Source organism: Protobothrops mucrosquamatus, unplaced genomic scaffold, assembly GCF_001527695.2.
Source record: "Protobothrops mucrosquamatus isolate PMUCROS unplaced genomic scaffold, P.Mucros_1.0 scaffold1088, whole genome shotgun sequence".
NCBI lineage: Eukaryota > Metazoa > Chordata > Lepidosauria > Squamata > Viperidae > Protobothrops > Protobothrops mucrosquamatus.
In genome coordinates, this window is record NW_015387314.1 from 148,081 (window position 1) to 164,459 (window position 16,379).

The 16,379-nt window shown below is 37.8% G+C and overlaps 1 protein-coding gene across 1 annotated transcript in view; it reads left to right on the forward strand.

Annotated features, from left to right (window-relative positions):
• LOC107291233 (calcium-dependent secretion activator 1) overlaps positions 1 to 16,379 on the forward strand; it is a 211,312-nt gene that overhangs the window by 133,621 nt on the left and 61,312 nt on the right. The window contains exon 18 of the mRNA XM_015820203.1: positions 11,573 to 11,605. Coding sequence (XP_015675689.1) covers positions 11,573 to 11,605 — 33 coding nt within the window. The remainder of the gene's footprint in view (positions 1 to 11,572; positions 11,606 to 16,379) is intronic.

A 16,379-nucleotide genomic window follows, 5' to 3' on the forward strand; every position in this document is an offset into this window, starting at 1 on the left:
CCCGTCAGTGCAGTTGGGGTATCACCGGGCACCTCCTTAGAAAATCATACATATATATACATATAAATCTATAATACCAACCTACCCCTTTCCCCCCTCCCCCCCCAGGACTTCCCAAAGCTAATCTAGGAAATAAATGCACAATCATCCAATACTAATCAAAACTACTCATTATTACTACACACTAGTACAAAATTACGGTTCTTATGTGAATCCGGCTTCGCCATTGACTCTGCTTGTCAGAAGGTCACAAAAGGTGGTCACATGACCCCGGGACACTGCAAACTTCATAAATATGAACCGGTTGCTCATGTGATCATGGGGAGGCTGCAACAACTGTATGTGTGAAAAATGTTCATGTTACCTCTTTCAGTACCATTGTAACTTCGAACAGTCATTAAACTAACGGTTGTAAGCTGAGGAATACCTTTATGCTGCAGAGGAGAAGGCTTAGGGAGCTTGGGTGAAGTTGGAGGGTAGTCATTGTTGATCTCCAACAGCTACCATCTGGAGGAGGTGCCTCATAGTAGAGCAGAGCAGAGTAGAGCATAGTTGGCAGAACAAAAATATTTGGAGTGCATATAGTAATAGCAATAGCACTTAGACTTATATACCGCTTGATAGTGCTTTACAACCCTCTATAAGCAGTTTATAGAGTCATCATATTGCCCCCAACAATCTGGGTCCTCATTTTACCCACCTCGGAAAGAAGGATGGCTGAGTCAACCTTGAGCCGGTGAGAATTGAACTGCTGGCAGTTGGCAGAATTAGCCTGCAATACTGCATTCTAGCCACTGCACCACCACACCTCTTATGTGACTTGGAAAAGTTAAAAAAAACTGGGCAGAGGGGGATCTGGGATGGGCAAGAAAGTAGAATGCAAGAAGAACTGATTGAAAGTCATGGGGAAAAGATCCAAGTTCAGAGGGCACCAAGAATTCGAGAGCTGTAAATGGGGCTTTATGTGGTGTATGGATATAGTTGGGTGATATACAGGTAGTCCTTGACTTACCACTACAATTGAGCTCAAAATTTCCATTGCTAAGTGAAGCAATTGTTAAGTGAGTTGCACCTCATTTTGCAACCTTTTTCCCCACAGTTGTTAAGCAAATCACTGCAGTTATTAAATGAACCATGCAGTCATCAAATGAACCTGGCTTTCCCCATTGTCGAAGGCCAACTAGGAAGGTTACAAATGGTAATCACAGGATCTCAGAGTAGTGCAACTATCATAAATACATACTAGTTGCCAAGCACCCGAATTTAGATCATGTAACCATGGGATGCTGCAATGGTCATAAGTGTGAAAACCAGTCATAACTCACTTTTTTCAGTGCTGTTGTAACTTTGAACAGTCACTGAGCAAATGGTTGTCGCTTAAGTCACTGTACTGTGGGTCTGCATTATTTTACCTTACTTCAGTGATGGCGAACCTTTTAGAGACCGAGTCCCCAAAAACTGGCCCCACCCTGCTCCACCCCCCTGCCCCACCCCCACTCTGCCCCCCATCCCCACCCTGCCTGCCCACAGGACCACTCACCACCTCCAGGGCCCGCTGCAAATCGTCCAGGCAGCCCAGCAGTGCTATGGTGGCAACACCCTCTACCCGTGCCCTGCAGCATCAACTACATGATGGGGTGTGAGGACAGAGTCTTGTTTACGCTGCCTGGCTGCCATGTCCTTGGCTGTGCTGCTCCATGTGGGCCACTCTCGGGGGCGACTCTCCTTCAGTGGGGCTGCTGGAGAGGAGGGGGTTGTGGGGGGAGGCAAGACTGGGGCAATGGCACGTGCGCCCATAGAGAGGGCTCCAAGTGCCGCCTCTGGAACCCGTGCCATAGGTTCGCCACCACTGCCTTACGTTATATTCTAATTAATTTGGATTCTTTATTCACTGCCTTTCAAGGTACATGTTAAACGGTTTTAAAATATAGTTAAAAGAAGCAATCAGGATGAAAAATAAAACTCCATTAAATCTGGCAAAACCAATGTTTCTTTATTGCTGCATACCATCATGGAGAATTTTGCAGAGAGAAAAAATAGAGCCACATAAGCTCATTCAAACTTATTTCAAATTAATCCAGCCGTTATCTTAGAATTTCTGCCCCCACCAAGGGAAAATTGCAACTTAATTTTTGAAACTAATCCAAGTGGTCTTAGGACAGTGTTTCTCAACCTTGACAATTTTAAGGCATGTGGACTTCAACTCCCAGAATTACACAGCCAGCATTGCTGGCTGTGGAATTCTGGGAGTTGAAGTCCACATGCCTTAAAATTGTCAAGGTTGAGAAACACTGTCTTAGGAAGAGCATCTGCTGCCATTTCCTTCCCTGCATGCCAGGTTAAGATTGATTAAGAGAATAAAATGCCTATTGAATATTTTCTTTCTCAAGTCCAAAGAAAAGAGTAGGGTCCAATTTTTCAAGTTCGAGACGTACAGCTTGCATGCCCATTCTCCGCTTCTGGTCCCTCTGTTCTGTTCTGTGGCACAAAGAAATAAAAATATCAACATCAGAACAGGAATAGATATTCTGCTACTGTTACTGCATTTCACATAATCATAAAACTACGTAACAGAATTAGTAGACATTTCCACAGAATTAAAAGCAATAAAGAATGCAGCTGAAGGAAAAGATATTGCCACTTAAAATTAGAGACATTACCTACTGAAAGGTCACTGAGATGAAAATATCTTTGTGTGTTAAGGAAAGAAACACCGAGAGAAAACCTAATGAACATCAGCCAGCAATTTCATTTCTCCAATTTCAACGTCCGATTTCAGTCTGAATTAGAAAATAAGGTATTGTTTGGTTAAGCTTGCTTTTTCTTTGAGATAATTAGCAGCAAAGGATATAGAAGTGCTCCTTTTCAAAGTTTGGAATTAACAGCATCACCTCTACTAAACTATTTTCTCTGGATCCAGTTTCCTCCTCTCTGGTATCACATAATATTTTCTGAATGGTGGTAAAGGGATGTCCCAGTGTGGTGCAGATGGGTCAATAAATTAGGCAAGAAAAACCAAATGTACAGGTATAGTATAGAGGGTACCTTGCTCAATAGTAGTAACTGAGAGAGGGACCTCGGAGTCCTAGTGGACAATCACCTAAATATGAGCCAGCAGTGTGCTGCAGCTGCCAAAAAAGCCAACACAGTGCTGGGCTGCATTAACAGAGGGATAGAATCAAGATCACGTGAAGTGTTAATACCACTTTACAATGCCTTGGTAAGGCCACACTTGGAATACTGCATCCAGTTTTGGTCACCACGATNGAGAAACTTCCTGACAGTTAGAACAATTAACCAGTGGAACAACCTGCCTCCAGAAGCGGTGAATGCACCAACACTGGAAGTTTTTAAGAAGAAACTGGACAGCCATTTGTCCGAAATGGTATAGGGTTTCCTGCCTGAGCAGGAGGTTGGACTAGATGACCTCCAAGGTCCCTTCCAACTTTATCATTATTATTATTATTAAACTAGTTCTTAATTCAGAGAGATAATCCAAAAACCTAGGATGCTTTGGCCTTTGCTGATCAACACAGCAACTACCAATTAGTGTGAGTTGCACAGCCTGACCTTCAATTTCTACATCCAGGCATTATGAAAGATATTTTTTTAAGCTTACATGTGATGCCAAACCAAGAACGTAAAACACTGCTGGCAGACATGCCTATAGAAGTTGGGAACTGTCGTATGCAAGCCCTTGATACCCTAGTCATTGAAAATCACTGTAATTTTAGAGGCAGTTCTATCCCATACTTTCAGAATGGAAATAACGTCATTGACCAACATTTTAAGATTGTTGAAATGACTCTTACAACAATATACCTCATCTTTCCACCAGGAAACAGTATATGAATGCTAACAAATAGTACTGGCAGTAGATCGGGTTACTAGGATTACTGAGTGACTAAGCGTGGCTGTGATCCAGCATTTTTGGATTGCCTGTAGATGTTGTAACTCTTGTAGATCCAGTGGGGTTCATTTTTCTGGAAGATCCCATAAAGCAAGCAGCAGAAAATGCACTTCTCCTGAGTGAGGTATGTTTCATATAAACTCTGTAGGACCATTTAAGGGTTTCTTAATTGTGGATGCATGTTCAGAATAGTCACAGATATTTCTAATGACTTCAACAACACCCACACATATTATAGATCCATTGCAATATATGCCCATGAGAACAGCTGCACCATGACAATTGATGACTATATAACTTACACAATAATGTGTAACTGAAGAGTTCAAAGACTTCTGAAAAGGAATGAAATCACATCAGCAGTGTATCAGCCAACTATAACAGGATGACCAAAAAGATTGTTCAGATTTTCAAGACTGCTTTGCAACAGACGTTTGGAGAAAATGTCATATTGAATCAAAAGTTTTCAGACTTCTTGTTCTTTCTATTGCAACACAGTGTATCCAACAACACACAAAGCACCAACAATATTGCTTTGGTTAAACCTTACATTCCAGGCTGTGTCTTCTGAAGCCTAATTCAAGAAGAAGCATTCAAGACAAGCAAGTTTGTCATGCAGCAAATTCAGCAATCCTCCCATGCAGAAAGATAGCAATTTCTATTGGACTGGCAAAAGACTATAAAGAAGAACCAGACTGATTGGGAAAAAAAACAAATGGTCTTCTCTCTTGTATCATAGAAACTACTCCTCATAATATATGGAGACACATATTGATGAGCTAGAGATAAGAAATAATAGTTTGCAGAATCAATCTAGAGAGACATACAAGTGATAGTTGCTCCAGAGCAGGGGTCTTCAAACTCGGCCCTTTTATGACTCATGGACTTCAACATGCCTGGCTGAGGAATTCTGGGAGTTGAAGTCCACAAGTCATAAAAGGACCACATTTGAAGACCCCTGCTCCAGAGTCACCAGTAGCTTTGGACACACCAAACATTCTTGTTCGTGATAACAAACCTTACCCAATTTATATATAAAAACCACTACATCGTGTAGATTGTATCTTGGCAGAGAAAGGTGTAGGGACTTAGTCTTTCTTAATAAGTATGCCTGTGACAGTTAATTAATTATGTTGGTTTGCCTGAATATGTTATAATTTTTCCAAATTCATCAGAGTTAGTTCTTACAGAAGTTTCAGTAAAGTAAGCTACATCTACCCATGAATCAAGCATATTTTGTTTAATTGCTAGAAAAGACACAATAGCAATAGTAGAAATAGAAATAGCAATCATCATCCTCAAAGATCACCAAACCATTTCTTTTATTGTCCAGTATATTAATTAGTCTAATGTGAAAGTCACAGAAAATGTATGCAGATGTCAATAGCATAAGATTTTCAGCTCTTACTTTATTTTGTGCCTTGCAATAGGCACATATATCCCACATACTAAAACAAATCATGTCCCAGTGAACTTTCTAATCTTTTCTTTTAACCTTCAAGCTGGACGTCTCAGCACTTTTGGAAAGCACTTTAACAGAAGCAAAATATGTCTGCTGAACCTTGTGAGTAGCAGTTTTAGTTTTAATGCACGACATGTGGAGCTTCTCTCCAGATATCGTGCGACACTTGAACACTCAAACACTAATTTTGGCAGATTTCATTGCAAACAACGAGACCACATCCTACAACATGAAGACACTTGTGAAAACAGCCATTCCAGTTTAGTTGCCTCATTAATAGAAGTGTTGCCTCTGCTGCAAGCACATTTTGTAAATCAGAACATAAATGTTAATAAACAGGGTCCAGAACCAGAATTGAACACTGAATGAGATATTGGTTAATATATTTACATGAGACCATTTACCCTGTTGAGTTGGAATGGATAGCTTGTTTTAATTTATCCAGAAATAAGAGAGAGAAAGAAAGAAAGAAAGAAAGAAAGAAAGGAAGGAAGGAAGGAAGGAAGGAAGGAAGGAAGGAAGGAAGGAAGGAAGGAAGGAAGGAAGGAAGGAAGGAAGGAAGGAAGGAAGGAAGGAAGGAAGGAAGGATGAGGCGAGTGGTCTTACAACTCTTTTAACACCCTACTAAACTATGATTTAGCACTGAACCATTGAATGGGTCCCCCCAAAAAGATGTTATTGAGAAACATCCCATACGTTGATATTATTCCTAAAAAAAGCTTAATGTGTTAGCTTAATTCTCATAGTTATCTTGGCAAATAATCAGAAATTATGCTACTGCTATCTAGTCAGTCTTCTATTATAAAGGTAAATATATAATTTGATAACGGGGGGAAAATGTAGCTAGAGCATTTTTTTAAAAAAATCAAAACAAGCAGCTTTCTACCAAGTTCTTTCATCAAACATTGTTCAGTTTCTTAGAAAATGACATGTCACCAGGGCTCTTATGACAAGTCGTTTTATCACCTAGTAGGATACCTTCATTTTCAATCCTTGCTGTGAAATCTATCTTAAAATTAATACATCAGTTTTCCTAATAGCATTCGCACTAACCACATCATTATAAAGTACTTCCTGGGGTGTTTTTTTTCCTCCTTTCTATATGAGACATCGTTCCATATTTGGTTGATAGCTGAAGAAAGATGCTTTTTAAAGTCAGTGATGTTCCTTGGATCAAGCAGTCCAGTTATTAAATAGGTATCTTTGCCTACAAAATGAATTACACCAAGCTTATGACACCTGCCAAGGATCCATTTAATCTGAAGAGTCTTTTCTCTTTGAAGAGGGGAAAAAAATGATTTCCTACATTAATTAAACCAGAGAATGGATTTTACCCTTGGGAGAGGTTACAAGCAATCTTATTTTTGTGCTGTACAAATTGTTGCCATAAACTGAGAAATTTCATGGGAAAGAAATCACATTGTTCCCAAAGCGCTGCAGCCTAGCCAAAATAAAAAATAAAAAATGAAAATCACACAACACCTGGCATGTGGAAACTGCCATCCATCTAGCCAAAGTTTGCGTTGAAGAAAAACAAGCAGTTGCGGTTGATTGGTTGTTGTTGTTATTGTTGTTGTTTTAAAGTTTGTAGAGGCAATTGACATGGGAATATGGAGCACATACTAAATTATTGCTGTATTTTATCTTTTATCCATATTTATCATGACAAATATTTATTTCATTTTGCTGTTATTTCAGGCCATGGTTATTCATTAACCAATTTATAGTATGTTCTGACTTTATTTTAACCAAGGAATAAGCAGTGCATTCTTATGACCACTACAATAGCTAATACAGTACTGTACATGCATTGATGACATAATTTAGTTCATTCTATTACTAGGATATCTAATTTGTACTTAGGATCAAGAAACTTTCGTCAAGTTCACCAGCTTTATCTCCTTGGGTCCTGTCTCCTCTCCTTAGCCCTCTTTTCCATTTTGTTTGATGATTTTTGCTGACGAATTGGATGGTGCGGAAAGGGCAAAATGTTAACTAGCTAATTAATGAAAAACAGCTGAATAGTGTGAATGGAAATCCTGACTGCAGGATCTTTTAGGATGTTGGAATGATCTTTTGCACTTGTTAAGTCAATCATGAGGTGTTTAGCAAATCCAACTTACTGAGAGAATTACAAACATCTAGACTGGCCTATGGACTTTCCATGAATATCTGAGGTTAAAGTGCAGATTATGGCAGTCAACAACCTGTCCTTTGCCCAAATGGAATTGTACTACTGAGCTTAATCTCGACAGCAGCAAACATATAGTTCTGTGTAAATTTTTGCCACTATGCCAGTAAGTTTTTGTAAACAATGTCAGTTTGTTCACACTTGGGCTGAAGTCTTTATTCTTTCAACTTGAATGGATAATGTAATCCTCACGTGAAGAGGTGGATCTGTGAGAGGAGCCAGGCATCTGTGTTGTCTTTAAACAATTTTACCTGGAGTTTTAGAAATATTTAGAAGCAGGTGAGTATTTTAAAACCCAAACAAGGGTGGTGTTCAGTGATGTATTCTAATTAAATGCATATTTGTTTCAGAAATTCACAGCCTTGCAGATGGGATGCATTCTGGTACCCTCATCAAAGGGCCTCTCTGTCCATCTGGAAGCTGTTCAGTTAACTGTGTTCACTCAGAATTGCATGGAAATCTACACACACACACACACACACACGCACACACACACACACATATATATATTTGGATGCCAGCTGCAGAAATAGCCCAGTTGTATATATTACTCAACAGGGAAAGGAGCAGAAAAGGCTTTTGGCATTGTCAGACACACACACACCCCAAAAATGGACAAGTTAGCACAGGCAGTTTTGCTCCTTGCTTTAGAAAGGTGCATTAGATGGAGGGGGGGGGAAGCCATATACCTCAGGGCTCCTGGGATACTGGCCATGCCAAGACTAATTCTCACATACAATCAGACACTCCCCTACTCCAGATAATCGTCCTGAATGTCTCATGGCATGCATTCACATGGAAGAATCTGATGTGCAAAACCCCAGTAAAGCATCACTCGCTACACAGATGCTTTTGCTGCTGCTATTTTCACAATCACAGCTGCCCTTTTTGAAGCCACACGGCTCACAGAAATCCCAGTGTGGTACTGACAAGTAGGATTCTTTCACAACTGTTTTTCACATACTGTTTCTTGGCGTAATTTTGTGGGTGATAAGGAGGTAAATAAAAAGCATCCAGTTCTCAGGTATGAATCCCAGCTCAGCTCAAGTGAGATACCGCTTGTGCCGTGTTGCATTGATTTAGTTTTATTTAACTCCTGCGTTTAGGAAATAGTGATGGTGTTCTTTCCAAATGAAATCGGCAACGTAATCCACTGCAAATTTGTATACAATCTGGAATGTTTCTTAAGGGCTCCACATCTTCTTTGCAAGCCTATTTGGAATATTGTAAAGCCTAGTATTTCTTTTGTCAGGAGCTCTGATTCCCATTATAACAAATAACAGGGACATCATTCATCTAACATTGCAAAGGCCATATAATAAATTGGTGTTCTTTCATTTACTAACGTATCCTTTGATTGGTTTAAAGGCATGCTTAATGCATGTGCAGTTTTGTATTTTTTTTTCCCTGTGAATAATTTCATTTTCTTTAATTAACATTTATTTCTCAATGCATTCCGAGCATATGTCAAACACTGCAGATGCCTTCAGATTGATGGGATATGGACAATAGTTTGTTGTCCATAATTTGTGGTTTGTGAGGTAGCCTCTAGATTACAGATGCTACATTGAACAGAATGAACATGCATGGACCAAAACTGGCTTTGGTTGCACTGGTGACACACTGGCCAAAATGTGCCCAATCTGATCAATGTAGTCCTTACCAATAGTAGAAAATGCTGCATCTAGCAGAGGTATGACTAAGGCTAATATTTTAGGATAGCCCTTTACATCTTCCTAAAAAGCATTAAACAAAAGTCTTGGTTGACTAAGACTTGTGATAGGTGGCAGAGGTGAATATATGTGGGGCCCATCTCGTGATGGCCATGGGGTGAAGATCATTTGGGGCCCATCTGGTAATGACCATGGAATGCAGAAGATTCTAATTTGTCATGCAGTGAAGGTTGTCTGAAAATGTGATTCAGATGATAAATACATACAGGGAAGTGAAGATATTATTTTGATTATGAACAAAAGGGCTAAAACATTTTGCAGAAAGTATGAACTGGTGTTATCTAAGTTGTTGTGGATATCCATTGATAGATGCAAGTAGCACTTTTGTGAATGGAAGAACCACATATGAATTTTAGGGGGGAAATGTACAATTTTCTGAATGAATGGGATTCAGAAATTATTCTCATGCGTAACCTGGTTGAATGGGTCGGAACAAAACAAGACAATGCAAAAAAAAAGTGATCCGGCCATTTACAGACTCTAGAGAATAGTGACAGATACATATCTGCTTAGAAAAAGATCAGTTTGTTTTGAACATGCGAATTAAGCATAAATCTCTTCAGGTGAGAGTATGAATATATATCTAAAAGCACAATTAAGCTGATGTAAGATTGAATTAAGGAAGGAAAAGGGATGTTGACAGATTCTGACAGTCCATGTTTTGGTAAAGTCAAGAGCTTGAGAGAAAAATGGATATAGAAGACAATGGTGAGCAACTGGAGGAAAAGAAAGGATGAATCTTGTGTGGGCATATTATTAGTAAGTAGATTAATCTCCCAACAGAATACATGTAACAGACTGTAAGGTGAAATGGGAGCTGCTTGGAACAGAGTTTTTTAAAAAGTATGTGTCCCAGAGAAAATTCAGTTATATGAACTGGAAATTAGAAAAATAACATGTGTTGGGAAAAATAAAGGATAGCAGAATTGTAAAAAATGCATTAAAGAGAATGTTTGCTTCAAAAATTAGGATTAGAAAAAGATATGTTTAGAGAGAAAAAGATAGGTGCAAGGAATTTCATCAAAAGTTAAGAAACAAGCATGAAAATACAGGCCAATTTTGATGTATGTCAAGAGAAACATAATAGTAAGATGAGTGCAGTGAGAATAGATGCTTCAGATTTGTATCTGGAACAGAGACAGGGTAAAATGAATGGATGTGGGTTGATCATAAAAGTAAGTGAATGGTATGAAAGAATTACACTTGGGCAGTTTGATCGTATCTAGAAAATTAATGAGGATTGAATTATGCAACAAATATGTGAAAGTACATGAATAGAAAGAGAGAGGAACAGGAAGATTGGGGAAATGCTGGTTGGATAGAATGCAACCAATGGTGGATAAAAATAGTAGAAACAAGGATGGTTAGCAAGAATAAAAAGCATGGATGTCCTGGAAGGTTGGGCAAAAAGGGTAAATGAGAAAAAAGTGTATCATTATATCAACTTTTGTACTTGCATCAAAATTTCATATATAGGTACATGAGGGGTGGAGCTTGCATTATGATGTCACAATGCACGTTTCATCAACTCAATAAAATCTCAACACTGCAGGCACCCATGGTAGAAATACAGGTAGTCCTCAACTTACAACAATTTGCTTAGTGACCATTTGAAGTTACAATGGCACTGAAAAAAAGTGACTTATGACCATATTTCACACTTATGACCATTGCAACATCCCCGTGGTCACGTGATTTACATTCAGATGCTTGACGACTGACTCACATTTATGACAGTTGCAGTGTCCTGGGGTCATGTGATCACTTTTTGCAACCTTCTGACAAGCAAAGTCAGAATCTGGGAAACCAGATTCACTTAACAACCGTGTTACTAATTTTGCAACTGCAGTGATTCACTTAACAAATGTGACAAGAAAAGTCATAAATTGTGGGCAAAACTCATTTAACAAATGTTTCACTTAGCAACATAAATTTTGGGCTCAATTGTGATTCTAACTCAAGGATTACCTGTATCTGGAGTGGTATAGTAAACGGTGTTGGTGTAAATTAGATACAATTGTATTTCCCTTTCCTCTCTTAATGCTGTTATCCCTTCAATTCATAAATTCTTACTCCATTTCTGAACTTTGCACAAGGCAGCTTACTTCAAAAGGGAATCACATGTTGGATATATATGTGTATATGTGCCTACCATATAAATTAAACTTGTAACTTGTTATTTTCTAACAATGCTGCAAGTACCATAATTTGTTTTCCTATATTATTTTATAGTGTAAAAGTAACAAATTTTAATGTCTGCTGTGTTTCTATTTTAGGTGAAAGCAGCTTCCAAATACGTGGATGTGCCTGTAAGCTTTATTTAAATATAGCACTTTTTTTTTCTCCCACCCTCTTTGTAATGGAAGTGATGCCTCTTTACAATGATTACAGTGATTGGCTGTTCTCTTAATCAGTGATGATAATGGGGCTTTTTAATCAAAAGTTTATGAGAGCTGATCCTTTTTGGATCTTTCTCAGTGATCTTTGTAAAGTCTGGTTATCTGTCAAATAAAACATATGTTAAAAATAAGTGTTATGCGGTGAAAATATGGAACAAAGATTATGAAAATTTGCAATGTCTTTTATTATAACTATATAGCCACAGTCGCTTTGTAAATTATCTGTCCCAGATCACAAAACATGATCACTCCTCTTTGAGATGTGGAATAACTTTTAAGGACCAGTACAAATTGGCTATAACCTGGCCTTTTTGCTGAACAGAGACCTCAGAAAGGGGATCAGAGTAAGCAGAGTTTATTAATGCAGTGTCAGAGACTCTAGGAAGTTCCTGCTGGATCATACTGTCATTCTCAACATCTTGAAGTAGTGAAGATTTCCAAGGTTGACATGGAGGCGGGCTAATTATGGGATCAGCATAGAGGAAAAGGCATGTGAGGTCAAAGAAGGAAAGAGGAAGGTAATTCTTCATTTTGGATGGAAAGAACATCACTGTGTAAAAATCTAGGCAGAGGGTAAGAATGCAGATGTGGGAATCCTCAAGTTCCTAACAAGGAACAGCAACTCAATTAGTCTTTCAAAACCAGAGAAACTGGCACTAGATCGATTCTCATTGTTATTACTGGGTACAAATCTGATGGGCCTCGTTCTTTGCCAGGAGGCTTCCTTGGGTTTTGTGCCCTTTCTCCCAGGAGTGACCAAGTAATTGGAGAGGCTCTGAAATACAGTAAAGCCTGACATAACATTGTTTGGATTGAATAAAAGCTCTGCATCAGAATCCAGAATGAGCAGGTGCTCAGATGTTTAAAGTAGACAAACAAAGCTAGAATGAGTGGGCTGAAATGGAATTATGTTTGTTTTACATTCCACAGCAAACAGTTCCAACAGCTTGTTTTACTGTTGCACAATGTAATAATTATCACGGTTACTATTATTATTAATATATTATACCACTATATGATTACTATATTATTATTATTTATTTATCAATCACATTGCTATCCCATCATTTTCAAAAAACAACTCCTAGCTATAAGTTTCCATACAAAGGAGGAGGAGGAGGAGGAGGAAGAGGAGGAGGAGGAGGAGGAGGAGGAAGAGAAGGAGGAGGAGGAAGAGGAGGGATTTCTGAACTGTTGCAAAGTCTTGGTACCGATCAAAAGGAAAGCATTAATTAATGCACAACTTAATCACCAATCCAATAAATTAAATATTTACTTACAACTAAGACAAGATAAGCACAACATCCATACCTATTGAAAGGAACACTCTATAATACAGCAGACTCTATATTCAATCCAAAGCCAATATATCCTAAAAGCTACCTACCTTAGTAAGAGTAGAATAAAATAGGCCATCCAACTTTCCCAGAGGCAAAGTAGAAGAGGGAGCTGATTTCAAAGTTGCTGGGCCATCTCCAAAGACTTGGGGAATGAGGAAAGAAAGACAATGGTGCCTAGAGAAATGTGAGGAACAAGCATATTGTAGGGAGTGAATAAGGGGGGACTGTAACGGTGTGTAAGAAAGACCTTGGGAGCCTGGGCAAAGAGACACTGCCAAGGGAACAGAAAAACAAGAGATAGCATAGCCCACAGATGGATAGTAGATAGGGCAAGAAGCTCAGAATAGACCTTCCCTAGTTTCTCAGGCTGTAAAGCAGATGTGTATGGAGGAGTGTACTTTCATGCTTACAAGATTGATGTCAACCACACAGGGTAAACCAGATAGGAATCACAACCACATGAGCTAATTCTACTTTCTTGTAAAGCTACGTTGACAGAATCATGCAAGTATGAATTTCTCTCTGTCTCCTTTACAGCCCAATCTTGAACATGTTAACTGTCATTTTAATATTTATTTTCCTAAAAGTTGACCAGCCTTTTAACTTTAAGGCAAAAATAATTTTTGAGGGGAAAATGGTGAGTGGTAGATAAGCAGTATATATATATATACAGCGGCATATATATATTAAAGACTATGTTGAAGACCTTTCTACAGAAAAAACTTTATTATTCCTTTTTTTTAAAAAAAAAAGTGCTGCAGCCCTTTATTTAGAGCTTGGATTACAATGAAAAGAGTCCTCGAAGATCTCAGGCAAAGCACTTTACATATCTGAAATTAACATTTAAATTAAGTTAAAGTGCAAGTTAAATTAAGTTTAAGTTGGAGTCGGGGATTATGATGGTTAAAGCAGGAGACAATTGCAGGCGTTTGATTCTGAGGATTTACTGATAAGAGCCCCGGCTCTAAATTTTCATTTCCAAATTGTGTGTACATATATCCGTGTTTATTAAGATAAATTATATAGACAGTGGCTGAGTGTAAAAGTTCCTTCAATATATCTTTATGGAAAAAAGACAGGAAAAAAAGTTAAACATATTTTATATGCCTTTATTTTATATTTTCACTTGTCCTAAATTTGATTTTTATTGTATAATATTACATATTTGTTCATCTAAAATATGCCCTGCACACTCATAAAGCCCAGTGAGATATTCTTGATATTATCCTATTTTAGCTTCACAACCACTCTTTAAAGTAATGTGAGATGGAAGGTAAAGACACAACCCCCAGCCCCTCCACTGAACATTACAAGGAAGCAAAGTTTGGCAGCCATTTTCCTCTAGTTCAAACTCATTTTTTCCCCTGCTGCAATACAATAGTACTGGGCGGAATACATCTTGCAGGGGGGAAAAAACATCTTAACTTATCAATTAACTAATATTAATAATTGTTTTGCATACAAGGAAGGAAGGTAGAATGAAAAATACCAGAACGCCATGGCTTAAGCATATTAAAATCACATTTCCAATATTGCCATTTTTCTAGCTCAGCAGATTTTTTAAAATGACAATAAAGACTTCTCTTCCTGTAATATCAAAAATCCTTCCCTTGATGTATGCACAAATGCAGAAATATTTTCTCTAAAGAGGAAAACAAGAAGAAAGTAGTAGAGAATCACCGCTAGATTTTTTAAATTTTATTTTATTTTTAATACCGTCCATCTCCCCTACAAGATGAGTCTAGACAGTTTATCATTACCTCCTTGGATTTACAGCAATCTTTAGGTTAGCTATGCCATTCCATCTGCCCTGACATTTGAACACTTGAACACTGGGCGCTATCTAACAAAATGAAATTCAATGGTGAAAAAAGTAAGGTTCTACATTTAGGCAAGAAAAACCAAATGTACAGGTATAGTATAGGGGGTACCTTGCTCAATAGTAGGAACTGTGAGAGGGATCTCGGAGTCCTAGTGGACAATCACTTAGATATGAGCCAGCAGTGTGCTGCAGCTGCCAAAAAAGCCAACACAGTGCTGGGCTGCATTAACAGAGGGATAGAATCAAGATCACGTGAAGTATTAATACCACTTTACAATGCCTTAGTAAGGCCACACTTGGAATACTGCATCCAGTTTTGGTCACNATATATATATATATATATATATATATATATATATATATATATATATATATATATATATATATATATATATATATTAAAGACCATGTTGAAGACCTTTCTACAGAAAAACTTTATTATTCCTTTTTTAAAAAAAAAAAAGTGCTGCAGCCCTTTATTTAGAGCTTGGATTAGAATGAAAAGAGTCCTCGAAGATCTCAGGCAAAGCACTTTACATATCTGAAATTAACATTTAAATTAAGTTAAAGTGCAAGTTAAATTAAGTTTAAGTTGGAGTCGGGGATTATGATGGTTAAAGCAGGAGACAATTGCAGGCGTTTGATTTTGAGGATTTACAGATAAGAGCCCCGGCTCTAAATTTTCATTTCCAAATTGTGTGTACATATATCCGTGTTTATTAAGATAAATTATATAGACAGTGGCTGAGTGTAAAAGTTCCTTCAATATATCTTTATGGAAAAAAGACAGGAAAAAAGTTAAACATATTTCATATGCCTTTATTTTATATTTTCACTTGTCCTAAATGTTGATTTTTATTGTATAATATTACATATTTGTTCATCTAAAATATGTCCTGCACACTCATAAAGCCCAGTGAGATATTCTTGATATTATCCTATTTTAGCTTCACAACCACTCTTTAAAGTAATGTGAGATGGAAGGTAAAGACCCACCCCCCAGCCCCTCCACTGAACATTACAAGGAAGCCATTTTCCTCTAGTTCAAACTCATTTTTTCCCCTACTGCAATACAATAGTACTGGGCAGGGTACATCTTGCAGGGGGGAAAAAACATCTTAACTTATCAATTAACTAATATTAATAATTGTTTTGCATACAAGGAAGGAAGGTAGAATGAAAAATACCAGAACGCCATGGCTTAAGCATATTAAAATCACATTTCCAATATTGCCATTTTTCTAGCTCAGCAGATTTTTAAAAATGACAATAAAGACTTCTCTTCCTGTAATATCAAAAATCCTTCCCTTGATGTATGCACAAATGCAGAAATCTTTTCTCTAAAGAATAAAACAAGAAGAAAGTAGTAGAGAATCACCGCTAGATTTTTTAAATTTTATTTTATTTTTAATACCATCCATCTCCCCTACAAGATGAGTCTAGACAGTTTATCATTACCTCCTTGGATTTACAGCAATCTTTAGGTTAGCTATGCCATTCCATCTGCCCTGACACTTCACCT